At 42.2% G+C, this 24,339-nt stretch overlaps 1 protein-coding gene across 5 annotated transcripts in view; it reads right to left on the reverse strand.

The window, feature by feature from the left end:
• DNAH5 (dynein axonemal heavy chain 5) overlaps positions 1–24,339 on the reverse strand; it is a 259,439-nt gene that overhangs the window by 189,772 nt on the left and 45,328 nt on the right. For all 5 annotated transcript variants that reach the window (XM_081825908.1, XM_081825907.1, XM_081825906.1 and 2 more), the window contains exons 2-6: positions 9,996–10,130; positions 6,835–6,919; positions 4,002–4,162; positions 2,641–2,862; positions 61–198 (exon numbers count right to left, since the gene is read on the reverse strand). In XM_081825908.1, coding sequence (XP_081682034.1) covers positions 61–198; positions 2,641–2,862; positions 4,002–4,162; positions 6,835–6,919; positions 9,996–10,130 — 741 coding nt within the window. The remainder of the gene's footprint in view (positions 1–60; positions 199–2,640; positions 2,863–4,001; positions 4,163–6,834; positions 6,920–9,995; positions 10,131–24,339) is intronic.

Consider the following 24,339-nt stretch of genomic DNA (forward strand, 5'->3'; position numbering starts at 1 on the left):
TTCCATTGACTACTTCAGTAAAGTGGCATCTGAAACTGATGTTTGGTTTCTGGAAATTACCTGTTCTGTCTGTCTGATCCATACTCTCATACAACCTTCTGTTTTCTCCAGAGTCTCGGGGTTATTAGCTAGAGTCAAGTAGTCAATTGGTTCCTTCAGGGTTTTCAGTTCAAATATGTCACACTTTTGAAGGTTCACCTAATTAAAATGAAAATTATATAAGATGATGCTAATTTTAAAACACACACACACACTTCTGGTTGACCCCTAGGCTCAGAAGGATCTTAAGGTCTTCTCTAAACTACCCTGTTCCCTGAAGAAAGGTCCCTGGAAGCACAGTGTGATACACAATGCTCAATCCTCCCTTACGAATTGAGCACACCACTGGAGACAACTGAGGGCAGATTTTGGGTCAAAAAAAAAAAGAAAAAAGAGTGTGCTAGAGAGAATCATCATAACATTACAAAATTTGGGAATTAATAAGGAACTAAGAAATTACTTAAAAATTGAAGAGTCAACTCACAAAACCAAAGAATATGGGGGAGCTTCAAGGATATTGATTGGAAGGAAGGTAATTTCTAATCCATTACATTCTTTTTTTGATACTAACCAGATGAAAAGACTCTCATGTCCTTACCCAATAACATCCTTATAGTTAGCAAGTTCAATGTCAAATATATGGATTTGTTTCAGGGGAGGGAGGAGAAAGAGGATGGAGAAGGAGGTCTGTTAGGTTTTGACTTGACAAAGAAACCTGGTGCATTTTCTCACACACATAAATGGACCTCAATATTTGAGAAGGGCATTTCCTTCTGGTAAAGGTGCACCTGGCACTGTGAATGCCTAAATTCAGGTTTCAGGCCTAATCCCTCTTTACCAACCACAGAACGAGTACATTTCTCTCAACTGGTTCAGAACCAGCAGGAAGGGATGTGGTTATTTGTCACCCTCAAATGCCAATATGGCCAAGGAGCCACATCACAAAGCCCAGGCCCTAAGGGCTTGTTGGTAACCAAGGCAGAACCAGAGTTTTCCCATTTCCTTCACTTGGCTTCCTACTAAAGCCCTACCAGCTCTAACCTTATCTGATGGCCTCCAGCCCTGGCTCCCATGCTCAGAAGTTCTATGTCTGTCCCATCCCCGTGGGGCTGAGACACCATTCCAACCTCCCAGAACCTAGCCTCCCCACTCTGTTTTTCACTTGGCTACACTACAATAGATCTCTGAAAACCCACCGGGGCAGGCATATGCCCCCACTCCCCTGGGCTTGTGCTCACGTTGCCCCCAGCCTGGAAGAACCTCCCAGCACGCCTCCACCCCTGACCTCCCCCACCTTCTGCACCTGCCACATCTCCCAGAGAGATCCTTGGTTTCCCAGGGGAGGGCTCTGCACTTCGTGAAGTGGCACAATCTCCCCGCTAGGTGGCGATCCATCCACTTTTTTGAATAGCTATACCGCAATAGGAGGTGGAACCTTACGAAAGCACTGCTTTTTAGGTAGAATAACAATTTAACTTGCTTCAATTTGCATCTTACTATGGCCTGCATCAGAGTTCATTGCAAATACAACTCAGATATTAGGTGGAATCATCCCGCTCCTGTCTGGATTGAAAGTCACTCCACTCTCCCATTCCACATCCTTTAGAAACCCTAATGCCTCCTTCCCCCACTAGGTCCAATACATCTCAGTATTCTCTGGAGAGAAGTGAGTAATACATTGTCATTGGTAGGGCACCTGGGTGGCTTAGTCGATTAAGCATCTGCCTTTAGCTCAGGCCATGGTCTCAGGATCCTGGGAATGAGCCCAGCATCGAGCCTGCTTCTCCTTCTCCTTCTGCCACTCCCCTTGCTCGTTCTCTCTCTCTCTCAAATAAATAAAATCTTTTTAAAAATACATTGTTATTGGTATCATAGGCTACATTTCTGTCTCCCATAGATGCCTGATCTGGGCTGCTGTCCGTCATGGTTTTGCATCCACCACCTTCTGCCCCAAGGAACCAGTAACACAGGCTTACCGTAGATCACACAAATTTTATGGAAGCTAAATCACATTTGCCAAACTTATCCTTAAAGGCCCTTTTGGTCACAGGCTGAACCACAGGACCCAGTCCACTCCCTCCAGATATGTCAACTCCTCTCTCCTTTCTGTCTGATCTTCGGGATTTCCTCCATCCCTACCCACCACCCATCCCACACACGCATGCGCAAAACAGACATTTCCTGCATCCCTACCCACCACCCACCCCACACACGCATGCGCACACAAAGACAAACACACACACACACACACACACACACACACACACGCCACACACCCTGGTTCCAAATTCCTTTCCTTCTAGGATGCAGAGGGATGCTACATACACTTCTGTTTGCAGTCAAACGTTTGATATGACTGAATAAAACCCTCCATCATGGCCAACACTTCTAAGGAACCCCTAATGCATTAATCACTCCAAACTGTAAGAATTTAAATCTAGTCACCACCACCTCTTGAAGGGGCAATAAAAAAGCACACAAGATGTTTTCAAGGTTTGCTGGGCAATGGAATTAAGACCATCTAAGAGAAGCATTACATACTTATACGTTGATTTGTTCACCATCTGATAACTTTTGAAGGAATAACTTATTCATTCTTACCTTCTCCTTCAGACTCTCCTGGGCGCCCGACAGGATGCTCACAAAGCCTTCCAGAGAGCTCAAGAACTCCTGCCGAATGCTGGATGCTTCCTGAAGGCCCTCGAGCTCGCCCCAGCCATGGCTCGTGGCCTTGAGAGCGGGAATGAAGATATCTGACAGCAAACGCCTCATGCTATTGAGCAGGCCCCCATCTGCGGTGTCTAACGTATTAAAGCTCACCTCCTGGAAAACAGGAGATCCTCTACTGTCAAAATTACCCGCAGTGGCAACATAGCTACTGAGTCATTTCTGAGTTCTGTTCATTCATCAACTATCCTGTAGAAGTAAATGAAGACGAACCAAATGAGAGGAGCAAAAGCTATGAGCTGGCTATAGCAAGAGTCGGTCACCATCGCCTGCATTTCAGCAGACGCTCAAAAGCAGGCAGGGGAGTGGGAAAACTTTCTAGTGGCGAAAAGGGACAGGTTTGGGTGTGGGGTAGCTGGAGGCAGCTCCAAGAAGCAGGGCATCCTGTGATTGGTGAGGAGTGCATATTCGGCTTTCTCTGGTTGGTCCCAGGGAAGTATGCCCGGGAGTATGGCCAGAGTGAAGGAGGCTGACAGTCATGAACGAGGATCTGACCATGCGGGCCAATCGTTTCAGCTATTATTGCTGAGCTTCCTCCTTGCAGGTTTCCTGCAAGTCTCACAATGCAGGCTGGCTATCTGGGGTGTTTCATAGAGAAGGGGCTTGGTTTTCTGGGCAGGTTGCTGCCAGTTGTAGGTCAAAATTCTGTTTTACATATGGTCTGGCCTTGATCTGTCTGTAGATTCAGTCTCTAAGTCCAGGAAATTACTTTTTCGATACCCTGGTTAAGATATAAGCTTTATACTATTCTAAGTTGCAATCCTCAAAATAAAAGCACGAACTAAACAGAACCAGTTTATTTGCTTCAAGCAGATAATGCACCCACTGAGGGCAGAGGAGATTTACATGTTACTTTGCAGAAAAAATAAAATTATACATCCATCATTGTAAATCTTACTTTAAATGTATGAAATTTGCCATTAAGTAAATCATGTATGGGGAATTATGTTTAAAAGGCAAGACTTCATGTTTTACACACACGTACACACATGCATGCACATGCATACATACAATATTATATCAGTTTTTGTTAGTAAACTGAATAGTAGGTCCTCTGACTCCACAGATTTAAAGGAAATGACCTCTTGTTTGCTGTGAATGCTTTTAGAAATACTTCTTTGGAAGTAGTTTTAGATACCTGATGAACATAGCGGTTACCTCTATAGCGAGGGGTTTTTTGTAGAATTTATGTGATTTTTGGCAATTTGGGATAAAGGACTGCTCTTGCCCCTTACCCGATGGATGTTCTCAGGGGTGATGGCTCTGGAAGGGTCAGTCCTGATGAAGAACACACACACTCCGGTAAGAGCAACATCTTTTCCCTCTGTCACGAACACCTTAGGCTTTTTAATCTTCTCAGAAAGGGGATTTACTCCCCCTGGAGAGCCAAGCTGTCCTACAAGGGCAGAAGAACTTTAGTTTCACCAATACTATAAAGAGGTGAGAGAGGAGACAGCATCTATTGCTCGTACTCTGTGTCAGCTCCCCTGCTGGGTACATTGTCTACGTTACTGAAGTCACTACAACCTTTAAAGGCAGCTGTGACCTGCCTCCGAGTCACAGCCAACAGGTGGCAGAGTCAAGATCAGAAACCAGCTCTGACTATAAACTCCAGACCCCTGCTGTCCCCTCAGTATGGCTCTCTGAGTCAGGACACCACTGAGCCAGGAGAGCATCGTGATGAATGGTGTGAGCTCTAGGGCCAGACTCCCAAGACTTGAGTCTCAGGTTGCACTTCCCGGCCATGTGACCTTGGGCAAGTTACTTAATCTTTCTGTGCCTTGGTTTTCTCATCTGAAAAATGCAAATAATAATACTAGGTCCAAGCATCTGGAGTTGTTGTGAGGATTAAAGGAGCTAATACATGTGAAGACCTTAGAAAAGCACATAAAAATCGTCGCTCACTAAGCATTCTCATTATTGTTATTTGAAAATTCATTTTTGGTCATCTAAGCATGCAGCTCATTGAGGGGATCATTTAAGTAAGCAGAGCTCAACCACTGTGCTCTTATCTGCCCACGAAAGTTTTAGTTCTCCGAGTAAATCGGTAGCTCAAGCAAGATTATTGGGGTAGGAGGACAGTGCCAAGGGAGAAATCTGGGGAAGGACATGGACTGGAAGTTGAATCCCAAAACCCTGGGATTAGAACTTCTTGGAGAGAGGCACCTGAGTGGCTCAGTCATTAAGTGTCTGCCTTCAGCTCAGGTCATGATCCCAGGGTTCTGGGATCGAGCCCCGCATCGGGCTCCCTGCTCGACGGGAAGCCTGCTTCTCCCTCTCCTACTCCCCCTGCTTGTGTTCCCTCTTTCACTGTGTCTCTCTCTGTCAAATAAATAAATAAAATCTTTAAGTAAAAAAAAAAAAACCTCTTGGAGGAACCCTTTTCTAGGCTCCCCCCACAGAGCTGGGCTAGGGACTTGGACTGGGGTTTTGACAGTGAACCTGTCCAATAAAGATAACCAGCAGATAGCTCTCATCGGGAGGACAACACATCGCCGTGGGATGTGCAGCATCTCTGGAGGATCCACCTAGGGCCCACAAGAGCAAAGACCCAGAGAATCAAGGTCAGCCAACTGTGACAGTGAGAGTGCCAGTCAAGTCCAGGCTCTCCTGCCCACCTCTCCCCCTCTTTCCCTGCCCTGCTTCAAGCCTGACGCAGTCAGCAACTGTGGTTAACACAATGTGGACAGGAGCTTCTGGAAGGATAAGCTGAACAAACAGAGGAGGACCATATGCTTCTCTCCTACAGCAAATACTGGCCTTCTGAGGTCCCTGCTGGGTGGAAGGAAGGGGGAAGACCAGGAGTGAAGAATATTTAACTTTAGATCAATTAATTTTGATCAATTGGATATTTTTTTTAGTTTCTGAATTGAGATAGTACTTATAATGTGAAGCAACTATAGGAATTTTTCTTACCTAAGAATATCCAGAAAAGTCATGGAATGGTCTGAATTTTAATCCAAGGTCAAAAGATTAAAGGCAGTCCCACTGAAAAGGTTTAGAGGGAGAGTGGGAAACAAAAATAAACTTGCATTGTGTCTACATCCCATGAACCCTTCTTGTTCAATGTCAGATTTACACACAAAGGCTTACTTCACCCAGCACACATTTCATGGATGAACTCAACATTTCATCTGACTTTATGTTTTGCAATCTGGGATAGAATTAGAAATTTCTGTATTATTTCGATTTTTCACTCAAAGTATAATGAACTTTCTTTTTTTTTTTAAAGATTTTATTTCTTTATTTGACACAGAGAGAGAGCACAAGACCACAAAATTTCAGATGAATAATTCTAGAAAAGTGTCAATCACTTAAAGTATGCATGCATAATTTTCTCAGTTTTTAAACAAAAAACCATTAGCCATACTATATGCCAAGAGCAATAACTATTTTCCTTTTTCTTCAAAAAGGTAATAAAAGAATGAATATAATAATATAATCATAAGATTTTTGTTTATATCCCTAGTTTGGCTTTAAAATTATATGAATCCACATAAAAGTAGAATGGGATATGCCAGTTTAATCCACACAAAAATTTGCAAATTTTTCTTAAGTGAAAATAACTAAACTTGTCATTCCATATTACTCCTTTGAATCATCGTCAGTAGAAAATAAACATAATGTGGTATTTAAGTAGAAAACTCATTATGCTCATTGGCAACAATTCCTACGTTAAAAATAAATGGTGTCTATATAGAAAAGAAGCAGATGCCCATAAAAAGTTCTAGAACATAACTGCATAGAATGAACTAGCATGGAAGGAAAAGAAGTCTCAAAATATAAAGTACTTTATTTTTCCTCAATTACCAGCACAGCCTGAAATGGGAGACAAAATATCTCAAGTAAAGTTAGAACAACCAGGCTAGATACCCATCATTATCTGTCCCCCTCTCCTTGAGCAGAAAATGGAACCTGGGCCTCACCTCACAGAGGCCCATTTGTCCCATATGCCAAGATGGAAGCGTAAGAGGCCCCGTCAGCTCTGAGGGTAGCCTTCTGCTTCATGCCATCCTCAGATGAACCTAGCAACACTTTTGTGGGTTACATCACACCAAGTTTGGATACCTGTTTCTGTTACCTCCATGTCCTGATAGTAAAATATAAGGTGACGAAGACCTCCAGCAGCGAAAAGCTGATCGATTCTTTCAATCTGCAAAAAAGAAAAGGCAAGGTCACAACTTCGTGCTGAATTAGAAACCATATTTAAATCAGCAGTTGCTGTCATTTTTCTTTTTCAGATAACACTGCATCTAATGAAACCATAGAGAAGGCATCATATTTTTTGCAACATAATAAAGAGTGAGAGAGTAAATGCCTCACCATAATAAAAATGTAATTCAACGAAGGAATTCAATTAATCATGAAAAGATGTGCTACATATACACATTTGAAAGAGATCGTCTCTCCATTTTTGCTAATTTCCAAAAGTGCTGAGCTGTTGAAAGCAGATATAGAAGTGTTTTGTTTTCACTCAATCGCAGTTCAGAAAGCGAGAACACGCCTTTCAAAATCCAGTCTAATACACTAGAGACAATTAATATTAAATTGTAATAATCACTGAAAAATGCCAGAAGAACACACATGATTATGGAACACTCCATCCAACAGCAGTCCAGAACTTAGTCCATGAGCTTCACTGTACAACTAAAGGTCTGCCAACTGGCCTACTACCAATGGAAGCACTTCTTTTAAAGTCATTGGCACAGTTTTAAATTCATATTAGAAGAAAAAAGATAAAATCTACATGTCCATTAAGATGGCTACTATCAAAAAAACCCCAGAAAATAAATGTTATGAAGGATGTGGAGAAATTGGAACCCTTGTACACTTTTGGTGAGAATGTAAAAATGGTAGAGTCACTATGGAAAACAGTATGGTGATTTCTCAAAATATTAATAGAATTATTCTATGATCCAGAAATTCCACTTCTGGGTATATACCCAAAAGAATTGAAAGCAGGATCTTGCAGAGATATTTGTACACCCATGCTCACCACGGCATTATCCATGATAGTCAAAAGATGGAAGCAACCCAACTGTTCATTAACAGATGAATGGATAAACAAAATGTGGCAAATACATATGATGGAATATTATTCAGCCTTAAAAATGAGGGAAATTCTGACACATGCTACAACATGGATGAATCTTGAGGACATTTTGCTAAATAAAATAAGCTAGTCACAAAAAGACAAATACTGTATGATTACACTTATATGAGGTATCTAAAGTAGTCAAATTCAGAGAGACAGAAAATAGAATAGTGGTTTTCAGGGGCTGGGGGGATGGGTTGTTTGATGATATCGAGTTTCAGTTTCACAAGACGAAGAGTTCTGAAGATTGGTTACCCAACAATGTGAACATACTTCACAGTACTGAACTGTATACTTAAAAATGATTAATGGGGCGCCTGGGTGGCTCAGTCGGTTAAGCGTCCGACTCTTGATTTCAGCTCAGGTCTTAATCTCAGTGTTGTAGGATGTGGAGCCTACTTAAAAAAAAAAAAAGGTTAAGATGGTAAATTTTACATTCTATGTCATTACCACAATTTAAAATAAAATGTTTCCAAATGATAAACTCTAGTGTGAAAATTTAACTGTGGAAAAAATAAGCCCCCTTCGATTTCCCCCATATTATAGACATAACTATTATATATATATAAGGAAGAGCAAGTTGCCCTGTTTCCTTCATCACACTTCCTTGATTGAGAACTATGGGGCTGCATGGGATGCCTTCGTTGAGATTAACTTTCAAGCCAAGAATGTGAAGGAGGTACTTCCAAGAGGCCAGTATTGAAACTCCTGCCCCTCTACGTTGCTTGTGAGCCCAAGCAAGGATGTTTTCTTTCAACCTCCAGGTTTTGACCTTCCGGGTCCTGAATATGACAAGGCAGTTTAACTTGGGCTTCCTACAATTCCAGACTTTTACTCATTTATTCCACTTGCACGATCCCAAGTCCAGATGTCTGAATTGGGAAGTGGGGCAGAGTTAAGCATTTCACATGTGGCACAATCTCTCTAAGACTGAATCCGGTAAGTGACTCTGTCTCCTTCTATGCCTCCATTTTGGGGGAATAAAATTATCTACCTCCTGGCATTACGAAAATTAAATGGGATAATAGATGAAAGTCACTTAGATGAGACTGACGCCTGGTAAATATTCAACAAATGTTAGCTGTGATGAGGAGGAGAAAGGGGAGGAAAAGGGCATTTCCTCAATCCCTGATTGATCCATCCTGTAGTTGAGCCATTTGAGTGTTATCCATCCCTCATTGTTCCACTGACTCTTGGTGACCCCGCCAGAGTAACATGGCAGGAAGAAACAAAGCCAGGGGAGTGCTGGAGCCAGCTCATACTGGTTCATGACAGGCAATTGATCACAACTCTTTCCAGCTAAGCCTTTAGTAACATCACATTGATAGTCTGGAATCAGCCATGATGGGAGTATTAACATCACAGAAATCACCAAACACTCAAAATAGTGCCTCCCTCTACCCTCTTGCTCAAAGCTGGTTGTTAAACATTTATAAACATACCACTAAATAACATTATCAATAGTGTGACACCCCTATCAATAGAAAGGACTCACCCTCTCTATTTTTATGCCTAAAAAGACAAACAAACAAATAAAACAACAACAACAACAACAAGAATTCAGCAAGCATCATAGCGCTCCAGATATGCCTTCCTTGGTGCTCAGGAAATATGGTGCCCCCATATTTTGATCTTCCCTCTCCAAAATCAAATCACACCCCAGATTTTGGAAGGAAATCATGGCAGAAAATGGAAGTCAAGTTCAGGAACAAAAGAAACCAGATTCAGCTGCCAAACCAAAGTCAAAGCCAGGAAACTATGGCACAATTCAATCACCCAGGTTAGAACAGGATACATGTAAAACACAATAAATCAGAAGCTGAGAGAAGACTCTATTCTCCAAACTCAGGTTCCAAGATGGCGCCTGAACTCAGCTTCATTGGATTCAGAAACATGCAGACATTGCTGTCAGAACCATGGAACTTAAATGACTGTTGTAAGTACCCCATTCAACATGAAGAGCTGGAGAGCCCTAAGGTCAATATGCCACCACCTGTACCATCAGAATGGAGTCTTGCCCGTGTTAGAACAGACACCCCGTCCACAGCCCAGCACAGATCCTGCCATAGGACTGGGTCAATAGACTCTCTGTGCCCTCCATAATCAAGTCAGTGAGAAATCAAATGCATCTCACCTGATTCCCCTCAAGAATGGCATCTTCCACTTCAGTTTTGTCCAGGTCTACACAGGAAGCTACAATCGCAAATAAGTAGTCATGCCTACCATCCAAACGTGCCCGTTTGGCTTCCTTCTCTTCCTTCAGTCTTTGCTGTAAGAAAGGAACAAAAATGTTATGTGACAACTGCTGTTCTCAAATGGATTCATTTTATAATAATTTCGTGTGATTATTGCTTTTTCAAGCCTTGAGTATTCAGATAACAGACACCATAATGGTACCAGTTTTTATGTACTATCTTCCATTTTTAGAAATAATGTTATTCTATTATGAAAATAAGATGTGCTCATTGTTTTTAAAATTGTATAATACAGAGAAGCTAAAGGGAAAAAAGAAAAAGAAAAATCATCTGTCATCCAGAAATTATTACTGCAATTATTTTGTTCTAAATCTTTACAGATTTATTTGTATGCATATATAAACATGCAATAGACACACAAAAAAAAGAGATTCCCATTTTTTGTAAACATTCCCTAAGCCTTTAAACTAATATTCTCCTACATTATCTCCTACCTTTATTGTTTGTCTACAGATTCCTATCAGGTCTTAAAATTGATTTCTGAATACCATTGCTTACCTTTAAACTGATTGTTGATTATAATACTAAGGCATGTTCAATATAACCAATGTGGGCAGTTTGAAGCATATCCTTCCATATGCACTATGCTCATACAAACATATGCAAATGTATACACACATCTCTATATTATACTATAAAATTTTTTATGCATTTTCCCTTAATAATATACCACAGACCTTTTTCTACTTTAATATAGGCTATTCCTATCTCTGTGATAGTTGCAAAATATTCAACAATATGGATACACCAGTTAGGATATCCTTAGTAACTAATTGTGTTTGTAGCTGCAGCATCCCACAGTTCTTTGGCAATATGACCATGACATGAACGTCCCCTCCTCTTGAATTTGGCTGGCCCTATGACCAGTTTTCACCAAAAGAATGTGCGGAAAAGTAAAACCTGTCTAAGCTAATCCTTAGGAGATCTTCAGTTTCTGCCTTTGTGCTTGGGAATGCCCCCTGGGAACCCAGCTACCATGCTGAGAAGTCCAAGCCACATGGGGAGACCATGGAAGAAAAACCAAGGTGTTTTGGTCAACAGCCCCAGCCAAACTAGCCAACACACCGGAACCAACTTTTCTCCATGTGAGTAAGCTATCTTGGACATTCCAACCTAGTCAAGCCTACAGATCACTGCAACCCAACCCAATGCCACGTGAAGCAGAACCACCACCCCCAGTTGAGCCCAATCACCCACATACTCAAGAGAGATGATAACAGATCATGTTTGCTGCTGTAAGCCATTATGTTCTGGTGTAGTTTGTTATGCAGCAGTAGATAATAGAGTAATCCTTGTAGAATAATTTCATTGATTGGACAGAAAGCAAATCGATGTATGCTTGAGAAAAAGATGATTGAGAAAAGAGAAATACAAAGATACTGAATATAAACTATTCTTTCCAGGAACTTGACTATAAAGGAAAGAGGCATGGTACTAGTAGATAGAGGGGAATTTATAATCAAGAAAGAATTTTTGAGGGTGCCTTCCTGGGTGGTTCTGTTGGTTAAGAGTCCAACTCTTGATTTCAGCTCAGGTCATGATCTCAGGGTCATGAAATGGAGCCTCCTGTCGGGCTCTGAGGTGGGTGTGGAGCATGCTTAAGATTCTCTTTCTCTCCTTCTGCCTCTGTCCCTCCCCATCCCCCCCCCCCCGCCATTTGCATGCACACTCTTACTCTCTCTCTCTCAAAAAAAAGAAAAAGAAAGAATTTTTAAGACACAAAAAGAACTTAAAAAACAGTGACGAGAAAAAGTTGGGGATTTCAGAGGGATTGAAAGGCCATCCCTGGACCCATGCAATTAACATTTGTTTTCCAGAACCTGAAGGGACTGCTCGAAAGAAGAATTGGGGGTGGAGGGAGGGATTAAGGTTTAAAAAATAATAACAAACAATATACCTATTTTTTTTTGCCATTTCTCCCTAGAGGAACTAACACGGGTCCTGACACAAAGTATACATTCCATAAACATCAAATAGAAGTAAATTTAAATCTTTTTTCAAACATGGCTAAAACAAGGACAATGTTCTGTTGTTACGACTATTTTCTTCCTTCTTAGCAGGGAGGAAAAAATGCTTTTCAAAGTGAACTCTCAGGGTTTGTACTAAATGGCTTCAGCAGCTTGAGAACATGGTGGGCAATCAGGGGAGCCAGGAATCGGACATCAAAACAAGATGGCCAATGCTGGGTAGTAACAAAGAAAGAAAAGAACCAGAGAACCAGAAGAGTCCGGATGTGAAGCAACTGAAGGCTCCCGAAGAATAGAGAAACTGAAATAAGACTCTACCATGGCAACACATTCTCTGTGACCTGATTTTATAAGACTCCAAAGGAAAAAAAAAATTATATATATTCTAGTGGAGGAAAGGAGAGATTGGTCCCTAAAACAGAACACTAATTATTCTATTTTTACTTAAGTATCACATAGGAAGAAAAATTCCAAAGAAGTGTCATGTGTACAAAGAGAATTATCAATGTGTTTTTAAAGTAAATGTTTTCAAAGCTATGCTAAAAAGCATGTTAAGCAACAAGTATGTTCTTGTATAAACTGATTGTTGTATCTCTAAAGACAAGTAATATGAAGCAAGCCCCAGGAGCCACGTAGAGGAAAGACCCCATGTTTGTTCATCTCAACTCTCACTGCCATATCCTAAAGTATCCTGGTACAATGAGGGAATTGGTTTTTTACTATCACAAGAGGTCAGTAACGTCAAACAAGTATTTAGTGACCAGATCGGAGCACTGTCAGCCCATACACTTAAGCCTGCAGCTTTCTGGCTACTAGGAAATGGCAACAACCAGCAGTCAGTGACCGGCTATCTGGAGGTGGCTGTCCTGTCGGCCTCCATGTTTCAACATGAAGGACACTTGGAGTGGGAGAGTGGAGTGGTATGAAAACAGCAATAGGTGGACCATGGAATATTTTTTTAAGAGTCACATTAAAACTGTTTTGTGTTGCATGAGCAATCACCAAAGGATGGGGGTGGGGAGGTGCTGGGAAACCTATTTGATGTCCAAAGAAACCTAGAAAGTAGTCAAACATTTCTGCGATTTGGTGACAAGGTACATTGCGGCCACCCTGGAAGAAAAGGGTAGCTAATGTGCTAGCTCAGAGAGCTCATGTGGACCAACAAGCCCTGGGTGTCAGAGGGGTCCTGGGTTCCGGTCCCGGCTCTGCCACTTGCATCTGTCAGTCAACCTCTCCAGATTTTCATTTCCGTAAATCCACACTCCAAGCATTAGACGAGCTGACAGCTAAGTGCCATTCCTTCTCCACCGTCGGAGCTCCTTCTCATTGGATCAAAAGTTAACACGGACAAGAGACATGAGATTTTAAAATACGAATCGCAACAAAGACCCACAGCATGTGCTTTCATAATAGAGCTCTGTGAAGTTTTCTCATGACAAACCTACCCATTCCATCTTTTTAATATACTAACTTTTGCCTTTGACTCTACAGTTAAGCACAAGTCTGCATGCCTGTATACAGGCCACAAACATTTCACTTTGCCTCCAGGTTGACAATCCCCAACCATATGAAAGACCTTACTCTCATCCGTAAAATGAAGATACAGGTCCAAACCTGAAAGGTAATTGTGAAGATTAAATTGGGAGCAGTCTTGAAATAATACTAAGTCAACCAGCGCTTGAATTAAAATGGCATGACCAAGGCATTGACCCTGGACATTAAAATTCAGGAGGAACAAAACTTTTCAATAATGTTTTAATTGGGGCGCCTGGGTGGCTCAGTTGGTTAAGCGACTGCCTTCGGCTCAGGTCATGATCCTGGAGTCCCGGGATCGAGTCCCACATCGGGCTCCCTGCTTGGCGAGGAGCCTGCTTCTCCCTCTGACCCTGCCCCCTCTCATGTACTCTCTCTCATTCTCGCTCTCTCAAATGAATAAATAAATCTTTAAAAAAAAAAAAATGTTTTAATTGTACAAATGTTTAAACTCCCTCCACCCTTAGAAAGCCCAGCCCCGTTGGCAGGTCTGTCTCAGACCCAGGTCTACCCCACTGACATCACTGGCAACTGGAAGTGAATGTCGGGTCTAGGAGCCCCTTTGTGGCTGAGCAGGGACACCCTTGTCCCTAACCCTCCTGATGGCGTCAGAGTACATTTCACTCTGTTTGCCCAGGTGACAGTGTTATAGCTCTAGCTCTACTAGTCATCACTCACTTACTTCGGTTAGGTTTCATTGTCACAAAAGGCCCACGAAGCAGACATTACTATCTCTACACAAAGAAACGGAGACTATGGACCATGAACAATTTCCTAAGAGCACACAGCTCAGTAAGTGGCAGGACTGGGAAACCAAGCCTTGTTGTCTTTGCAGGGCCAGGCCAAGACATGGTTGTCCCAGGCTACCAAGAATTTCGCGTCCATTCAAATTGATATTCTATAAACATTGTTTCTTTAAATTTCCACTCAAGGATTATCTAGGGCACTCTTGGGGGTCTCCCCATATACATTGCATGGGTTATAGAAGGAGCTGTATGTGTGTATGTGGGGGGGGGGAGGAAACTGAGGTTAATGGGTGCCATTTTCTTAGTTACACCAGAGACATTTTAGTGCTAGTATGGACTAGCACTATGGAGCTGGCATGCCCTGAGTCCAGCTCTCTCATCGCACTCTTGTGTCTCAGCAAACGGTAACCTTCCATCCTCAACTCCTAAAAGTGCCTAGAAGGTGGGCTCCCTGCTTGGGCAGCCAGTAGGCTGGACTCCATGCTTTTCCCAGTGTTGCTGCTTTTGCCTGAACAACTTCACTTTTATCTATATCATACTGTATACCCCAGGTCTTCATTGGACGCCTTTGCACAGTGAAGTGTATGGGGCACGGAATGGGTTCTGCAGCCAAAAAAATATTTGTTTAAAAAAAAAAAAGTTTTTCCAGGTGACATGAGTAGCCTTGTTGCAGGTATGAATGTGAGAAAAAGAAAGAGATCTGTTTTGCTGACAGTCAGTTGCATATCTTTGAATGAATATATTTCTATTTTCTTGATCTGGGCGTTTTGTTCTTTTATGTGTACAGATGCATACAGCAATGTAACAAACATGGTAGAGGAGAGTATAATCTAGATTAAAATCCTCACTGGAGATAACTGTAAATAAAGTGAGTCCATGAATTACAGGTGAAACTCCTTATCTTAAATGACCACAGTAAGTACCTCTGAGACTGATTCTGCTTTGGCTCTCAATATCAATCTCAAGTCCACAGATAATTAATCACTTGATGAAACACAGTACCAAAGAGGCCAAGGACATGGGTTTGATCATCTGAGGTCAGTTAGCTTCACTTTATATCATCTTCCCCAACTGTGGATGAATCAGGCAAATCCATGAGCAGAAAAAGAAATTATTCAAAGCATATGCCCAGCTGAAATGCCTCATTATTGGTAATCTGCCACATGTATAACCTGATCCTCCTTATCTCTTGAGGGTTAAAATAAAATAAATATCAACTAAATCTCATCATTCCTGCAAGAGTATCAGCTCCACAGAGAGGGATGTTTTCTATTTTAATTTTTGCAATATCCCCAGGGCCTAGAACAGTCCCTGGCACATAGTAGAGCCTCAATTGATATCTAATGAGTGGATAAATTAACCAAATTAATCATTTACAAGCCACTCTCAAGTAATTAAGGGCTGGAAAACATTATTCTAGTGCAATCTGAGCCCATGATTGCAGGCTCGGAATTCAGTCAATAAGCTCCTAGGTCTTCAATACTGTTGTGTCTCAAGCATAAACCACTGCACAAAATCCTACCATGAATGTGGATTATAGCTTTCCCTCAATTTACAGCAAATATAACTAAGCTTACCTCACCTATATCCTACTTCAATGTGTTGATTGACGAAAATGGAGGGAAGTGGTTCTCCTGCTCACTTCCATGTAGAGACCTCTCTACAAAGTCAACCCACTTTCTATGTCTTCCAACAAATTTATTTGGAAGAGGAAGCCTTCCTCTTTTCCAGCATTTTCATTTTGACCCACAGGGCCCCATTTGCCCTGGGAGTGGCCGTTGTGTGATGCTTCCTAGAGCATCCAAACCTGATCTTTAACTGGCTGGGAGGCTCACAGCCCAGCAACTCTCCACTCCTAACTGTGCTTTTCACATCCTGCCTTCTCTTAGCCCCATCCTTTCATTTCTCCTGGTGAAGGGCCACACACACAGAGGAAGCGCACGGCACCTCCTTCCCACATGAAGAGCACTCCAGCAAAGTGGTTTCTGGAAGGAAAAGACACTCCACAATGGCTAATCCCACTCACAGCAGGTGCTACAGTGAAGTCCTCCTTTATACAATGAGAGCTGCGCTCCCCTCCATTGCAAAGAGACAGCACTTAAACTGAGAAGATCCCATCAATCTTCTTGTCCTAAAAGTAAGTTCTGGAATCTTGTCTATTTTCGCTGGAGTTCTCAGGACCCCCAAATCTCCCCATTTACTCACACCCTTATCTGTCATTCTTTCCAGGCCAGTAAAAGATCCCCTATTTACCTTTTACAATATGTGGATTTTTCACCCAAATCTATCCAAAACCTGTTGGAGGGATGTCCCCATCACCACGACCTGCTGGAGGGATGTCCCCATCACCACAACCTTCTCTGCCCCCAACATTCCATCATCCACATTCTAACTCACACTCTGTTTTCTGCACACCAAATTTTGAGATCTGATCAAAGGTCCTTAGTGGGCCTGCACATGGCCACATATTCTATCTTCCCTCCCACCCCACAATGGAAATCAGGAATACCTCTCTTGTGGAATTCCAAGAGTTCCCTCTGGCCACAGGCGCCATATAATTCAAGTAGCCATATAATTTCACCCACAAGCCAAAATATATATGATGCCACCATTCACATTACCTATGGCACAGGAACGAAATTCAAAAATTCCCTTATTCATCACAATAAACCAGAGTACTTAAAGCTGGCTGCTCATTAGAATCATGGGGAGTTTTAAAATACTGATGCCTACCTCTACCCCAGAACTCTAACTTATCTTGTCCCAAGGGGGCCCTGAGCACTGGTATTTCTCAGGCAATTCTAACCTACAACACTGCTCCAAAGGAAATCATTTTATGAACTGATCGTGATTGAGGAGTACAACCAGGTTGTCACCTGAGGTAGGAACTTAACAGAGAAAGTCCAGGGGCATAAATTTGGGATGACTCCAACTCGAGACGTCTTTTTTCCTTCTCATTACTGGCATGATGCCAACGCTGACCATTAGCACTAGTTTCAGCCCTAAACTTGATGAGGCCCAGAAGTGTTCCCAGCTGCCCAGTCATGGAATACAGCAGCACCTGGCACAAAGTAAGCATTCGACAGGTATTTGTGGCACGGATGGATTTTGTGGCATGGATGGATTTTGTGGCACGGATGGATTTTGCCCTTAACCGCGCTCTCCCAGGGTCCAGCTGTGGCATGACGGTGATTTGGGCATCTTGAGCATTAACTCATTCAGGCTCAGGAATACGCACCGAAGCATTAACAAGTAGTACCTGCCCCCTCCCCACTCCCCAGCTGAATCCTAGAGCCATTCACCTCCCTGAGCTGCAAGAGAATTGTTTTCATATTGTATACTCTATTATATGTGTGAAATGTGTTCACCGGCCGAACATGCCTGGGCCTGATGAACAGAGTACACTGAGACCTGTTTGGCTGTTTTGCCAGAGGATAACAAAACACACACCCTTTAAACTTTCAAAAGATATCTGAGAGCAAAGGTTCTTTTCTGTCTTGGTTTCTACCCACGCACTCTCAAGGAACAATGGTAGCCCCACCTGCAGAGTTTCTCAGCAGGGGAAGGCACTGTGCCTCCCCCAAGGGGCCTGCCCCTTCTCTTCCCCCCCACCCAGTCTCTATGCCCCCGAGAATCACTATTTAGAAAAGCCTAGCAATCTGAAATTCGATGAGCAACAATATTCCCTAGCACAAGTGCATACATGGCAAAACATGAACAATATACATCCCTGCAGATAGGAGAGAACTATTCTTCATTTTAAAATCAGCTTTGCAATTAAGGTGAATTTAAGTCAAGAGGACCGTCACAAACCTTTCGAGTTTTCTTCTGAAAGTCAACAAAGTCAACCAGCAAAATTACATATTTCGGTTTAATTTTAGAGGAGGAAAGAAAACAGAATCCCTAAGTCTGGAACTCATGTCCATTGAACACTTTTAAGTTCATATTAAGCTCTGTTCATCTATGAGAAAAGCAGAAAGAAGGCAGACATATCTGGGCCCATTTTTGTAAATAAGTGAGTGAATATATACAGAATTATTTCAGGTTTTTTCATGGAAAGCATTTTTGTTTACTATACAACAGAAAGGATGTATGGCTTCACTTTTCTAAACTGAGGAGCTTATGGTACTTTTGGTTGTTATTTGTATTATAAGATAGCATCATTGCAGTAATACCTTCAGACCAAGGTTCTGGACATAGAGATTTATAGTTTTTATGTTAAGTAGCTTTGGAATCTTGGTCATTGATTATTTTAGGTCACAAAGTTATAATTTAATAAATTGTCGTATCAGTGCACTATGTAGAAAATGTGTAATTATTTACACACTACACTGCAACCTTATTGAGGTAATTCTGTTAATCTCATTCTTCAGTGGAGAGAACAGAACCAGCACCCAAAATATAGAAATGAAACCCCCCAAAAGCTTACTTCCAAACGGTAGCTCGTGCCAAAGAAGAATATAATTCATTAAACCATACATAGTCAAGATACAAAATCATCGAGTTTAATGTTTTAGACTTGGTAGTAAGGTACAGGAAAAATATTCAGACACGTGAGAAGTTTAATTCACTCACTTTATTAACTAAGCATAAAATTAGGGCCTATCAGTGTCAGGCTCTGTGCTAGGGGAAGACTATCTAAACCTGAAAGCCCATCACCCCTGTCCTCCAGGAACTCACAATCTAGTGAGGGAAGGGGATATGTAGACAAATGTCACTTCCCTGCTGCGATAGGACAAGGGCACTAGCAGATGCAGAAGCAAAGTGCTAGGAGGGCTTCTCAGAGGAGGTGCTGCTGGCATTTGGTCTTAAAGAATGAGTGTTTGCAGGCAAACAAGTTCCAGAGCTCAGCTGAAAGATGTTGACCTTGGAAAGGATGCATCAGAATGGTGGGACTGGGGAAGTGGAGGGTGGCTGGTGGCGCAGTGCTGAGCAATGCAGAGACTGCATCCCTGCTGTTTGGTGGTGAAAGAGCAGGTTGCAAGGCTAGCCAGAATCACCTGGGCTGCTGGGGATGCACAGCAAACACAGAGATACCGCCCTGAGGAAGCGTGGGTTAATGTTGAGAACAGAGTCCTAGAGCAACCTCCACCTTTCTCCCAACATCCCTTGGCAGGAAAAGGTTCCAAATCCCTCTCTGCATCTGCCTAAGAAAAACCCCAGAGCTGAGCCCTTTGCCAGGGAAGTTCATTTTTCAATGTGATTCCAAAGGCACATCCTTGCATCTCCCAGTCTGTAACCTCATGTCCAGGCCTACAGAAAAGGGGGAATGATTCCAAAGAGCCTCGAGAACTTGCCGCCTAGAATCTGCCTTGACTATCTCCGGTTACCAACAAAAACCTTCCAGGTCTGAAAGAATGCCAAGTCACCAACGCGTCCTGAAGGCATTTCTCCCCCTCAGACTGAGCATCATCCCCAAAGACTCAGCATGTATCCCTCCAAGTAGTTACTGTTGGGGCGGCAATGTGCACGAAAGCCGGAAGATACAGTCCCCCTTTTTTTTTTTCTGTATTTGAAATATCAGCATGTAGCATTATGAACCACCCAAACATTAGTAAACAAACACGTTTCTCACAAATGCATCAGAACATGACTTTGAATTGTTTTTAGGTATTTTTCCACCCAGGTGTGAAATATGATCATCCAAGACGCCCTTGCAAATTTACAGACAACAGCTCCTTACCGTTAAAATACGGGTGACGCTCTGCTTCCAGAGTTGTCTCCTACCGATCCGAAACATCACAGAAGTCTGTTCAGGGCATGCAGTGGTCAGAGCTCTTCCTGAATGATCCTCTAACTCGGGGAGGCCTACTCCTCATCCAACCAAGCTTTCAAGAGAAAACTTCTCTGAAGGACCAGAAATCCACCCTCACATTTCCACTTTGCATGTACTATTCACCATATTCAAGGGTTCCTTCTAGAGTCTCTCCCCTTGGGCCTCTCCTCTGTTCCAAAGCCTGTTGTTAGGGCAATGCTGTTGACAGCCATATGGTTTAACCGTGCCTCTCGGGCGTGTTCCTCAGCCAATCAAAGCATCTGAACTGCTCGGTTACAACACTCCTGATGGTCCTTTAATTCTAGACGCTTCCCAACAGTAAGCTTGGAGTCAATAGATATTTGAATAATTTATTTGAACAGTGAGAAACTTTAGACTGTATCAAAATAGAAAGCAGAGAAAGCCACTCTGAATAAATCGCTCAAGTCAAGAAATTCAGGATTACTTTGCCTCAACAACTTTGTGTGCACAATTAACTGCCAGCTTTGTGACTAATTGTGACTAATTGCCAGATAGGCTAATTGTGACCCAAAGGAGCCATTTCCTCCCCATAAAGAACAGAAGCCTATTTCATATGCAAATAACAAATGATGTCCATAAATTACTTTTGCTCACCCAGTTGCACATACAAATAAACCGAGGTAATTTATTCTATGTGAGTAAACATCTTGATCATCCTTACTGGGAGGACAAGAACGGCAAACCACAGCCAGCATGATCTGAGGACTCTAATATGTATGGTTTCTCTCAACAAGATGAATAAAAAGCAGGACACTTAAGGATGGGCATTTTAAATCTAGGATTTAGACCCTGGAGTTCAAGTCTCGGGAACTCAAATCCCAAGGATAATCAGGAAACAGAGGACTCATCCAGCTAATATTCTGCTAATTAACCTTATAAGACTGACAGGAAAGTGAAGATGCTAATTTGGTTTTAAAACACCTACTGCTTAGGAGGCGAGTCTGGTACCTGAACTTGGGAGATTCACCTGGTCAACACTAACACCAACACTAGGGAGTGGCCTCCATGTGTAGGGTTAATACAAGAGACAAGACTCAGACCTGAATATAAGCAAAAAAATAGAGCATAGGAAGTTAGAGTTTGTTTATGGGACATTTTTGAAATCAACCTCTGGGTATTGGTGAGAGGCTGCTTCCTGTTCTAACTGTGAATGAAGATGGTATCTAGACTACAAGTCATTCTCCTCTGCGTGGTGTTAAAAGGTCACCAGCAAATAGCAGTATTTTCTCATCTCCCTTGCTCAGCATCTTAGTATCAGTCCCAAGAATCCTCAGTGAATGCATGACCTCTGGACAGAGGTTACACTTCATTATGTGTCTGCTTATCTTTCATTAGTTACATTACACAGCGCTTCCCTAATGGTACGTCAGGCACTGTCCTCGTTCCAGCAGCCCATTTACAACATTATCTCTTTGGGGAGAGTTACCTTCTGGAAAAATCTCCACAGATGGCTGATGGCATTCATTCTGTGTTTGGCAGGCGTAACTGTGGCTCTCTTGAGGCTTCATGGTAAACTGCAAAGTCTTCCAACCTCTATGGCTGAATTTCAACCACTCTTGGGCATGACAGGGGCAGGTGTCTTAAGGGATCCCCTCAAACGGAGGAGGCTAACTGAGAATTGTCATTAGCAGCACAAACAAGGCAAAGCACAAGCCTGAATCTACATCTGACCATCTGCCCCCTCATTGTCGGCCTGAAATAAAATTGATTTCTGGTTGCTGGAGAAGAGTTGTCAAACATTACTTGGAGGAAGACTCAGGAGGGTTTCCGTATGAGTGCTTTCCACCAGGCAACAGTGGGCAAGACTCCTCCTACAGGAACTCCTAGGCCAGGGTCTCTCCGGCCCTATCTGGGCAGACAACACACTCTTCCAGGCTGAGAATACTGGCCATAAACAAATCTTAAATCAGACACAATGAGAAAATAAGAGTGGACAATGGGCCTCACAGAGGCAGGAGATTTCATCCAGAAATCCAAGTACCTTCAGGCAAGGTTTAAAGTTCCACTTTCTTTCTTTCATTCATTCACTCATTCATTCATTCAACAATGTCTGTGAGTGCCTTATATGGGGCAAGGCAACAATACTGCATATGAAGCATAGAGCAGTTAATTAAAAAACACATAATCAAACAGTAAAACATTAATTATGACATGCATAATTATTTTATGGAACACTCAAAGAGAAAGATAAAATGCTACCAATTAAACACAACCTCAATTTTAAGAGGCATTCTGAAATCGCAGATGTTAAAATGTGAAATATGTACATCTCAGAATCAATGAAAAACCATCCTTCCTGCCTTCGTTGAGGGAAGATATTAAACAAATAACATAATGATAAATCTATAATTATAAATAAGATATAATTACAAATTGTGAAACGTGCCTTAGAAAAAGCAAAGACGGTGCAAGATTCGCCTGGATCTGTATTCTGAGTTATGACCACGTTGTGCTCACATTCCTGGGCTCTCCATCCCTGAATTATGGAGAGTCACCTACTCGGGGCCTTGCAGCCTTGTGTGTACAACTTATGCCGTGTGCTGAAATAGAAAGTACAAGCACTGAGGTCAGACAGACCCAGATTTAAATCCCAGCTTGGTCCTCTTCCAGCAAGAGGACATCAAAGCTTTTCTTTCCTAAGTTGTGAAATAGAAAATAAGCCCACCTACCCACGAAACTTGTGATGATTTAATTCTAAGTAAAATTCCTGGATCCTCACAGGCATCTCATAGATGAAACATATAACTATATTTTTTAGTTGCAAAAAAAGGTAGAGCTACCTTTTTGCAGAGAAATTCCCAAGGAATTGAACGTAACCCACCAATTCCAGTCTAAGGCTGTTTGGAAATTTTGGTCTTGATTTCTGAGTCGGTCCCAAGAAAGAAATGGATCCAAGTTTTATCAGTCACCATCTACACATTTTTTGCCGATTTCCATCTCTAGGAATGTGTTACTGAGGCCAGCAGATCCAAACACATTCATCAGTTTAACGGCCTTGTAAACAATGATACAGCGGGCAGCACATAAAAATGGCAGATGCGTTCAGTGGGATGAGAAAGTACCATATTTTATCCATCCTGAGTTGCCCCTTTTTTGTACTTTTTACTGTATCGAAATTAGGTGCATCTGATAGGCAGCGTTGTAACTGCCGTTGGTCGGCCACCTTCATGAGGGAGTTGTCATTACCAGAGTTTGTGCAAACTCAGTTGTCCCTCTGGTGGCTTGATGGGGCCACAGCAGCACCTCGATGGGAATAAACCACTGGCAACGCATTTGAGGAAGGAATGTATGTCCTGGCTGTTTTCTGAAAATCTTCCACTGACACCTTCTGGGAAGATCAAGAAAACACCAGCATCACAACTTACAGAGTGAGTGACTGTGGAGGGAAAGAATCCCAGAAGAGTCACACCCTGAATATGAAGAAGTTTTAGAAATTTCTTAGCCAATTCATTGCACTTATTTTTGTATGGATGCACAAGAGGGATATATGGCTTGTTTGATCTGTGTTTAAGTAAGTCTAAGACAGCTTTTTCAATTAAATTAAACTTCTAGAAAAGCAATGCATCCTAGTTTAATTGACAGCTGTTTTCTCATCTTACTGGTAAATGAAACAGTTCTATGTCCTGTATGTGAAGATGACTTAGATCAGATGAAAAATGATGATCAAAGAAAGCCTCTTGGAGAAGGCAGGATTTAAGTCAAGCCTTATAGAAGAGCAAGATTCAAATTGGAAGAGGTCGGGCATAACATGCGGAAAAAATAATGAAGAAAGCATAGAGACTGGAATTCAAAAGAAAGCCTGTCTTGTGCTACAGTTGTGAGGATACATGACTGATTTATCTCTGACAGGTATGTGGAGGCTGAACCGTGGGTGTCAACCTCAGGTGGATGGTCCTAGCAGGCATTAGGGAGTCACTGAAGAGTATGTTGGTTAAAGTCCTATTTAGGAAGGTTATGCTAGTGTTGTATGCAGGAAGGATTGGGATGGCAAAAGACTGAAGTCAGTATCCTGGGCATGAGGAAATAAAGGATTTGATAGAGGGGGCGGAAGCAGGGGGTCACCCAAGCTACTCAAAAAGCAAACAAAGAAGCTAAATAAAAAGAGGCAAGTCCTCTTGTCCCAGCCTCCATGTTGCTACCTCCAAGCTATTTCTACATACAAATCCTGGTTGAAGAAGGA

This window comes from Leptonychotes weddellii, chromosome 7 (genome assembly GCF_054177405.1).
Source record: "Leptonychotes weddellii isolate Sample4059 chromosome 7, ASM5417740v2, whole genome shotgun sequence".
Taxonomy (NCBI): domain Eukaryota; kingdom Metazoa; phylum Chordata; class Mammalia; order Carnivora; family Phocidae; genus Leptonychotes; species Leptonychotes weddellii.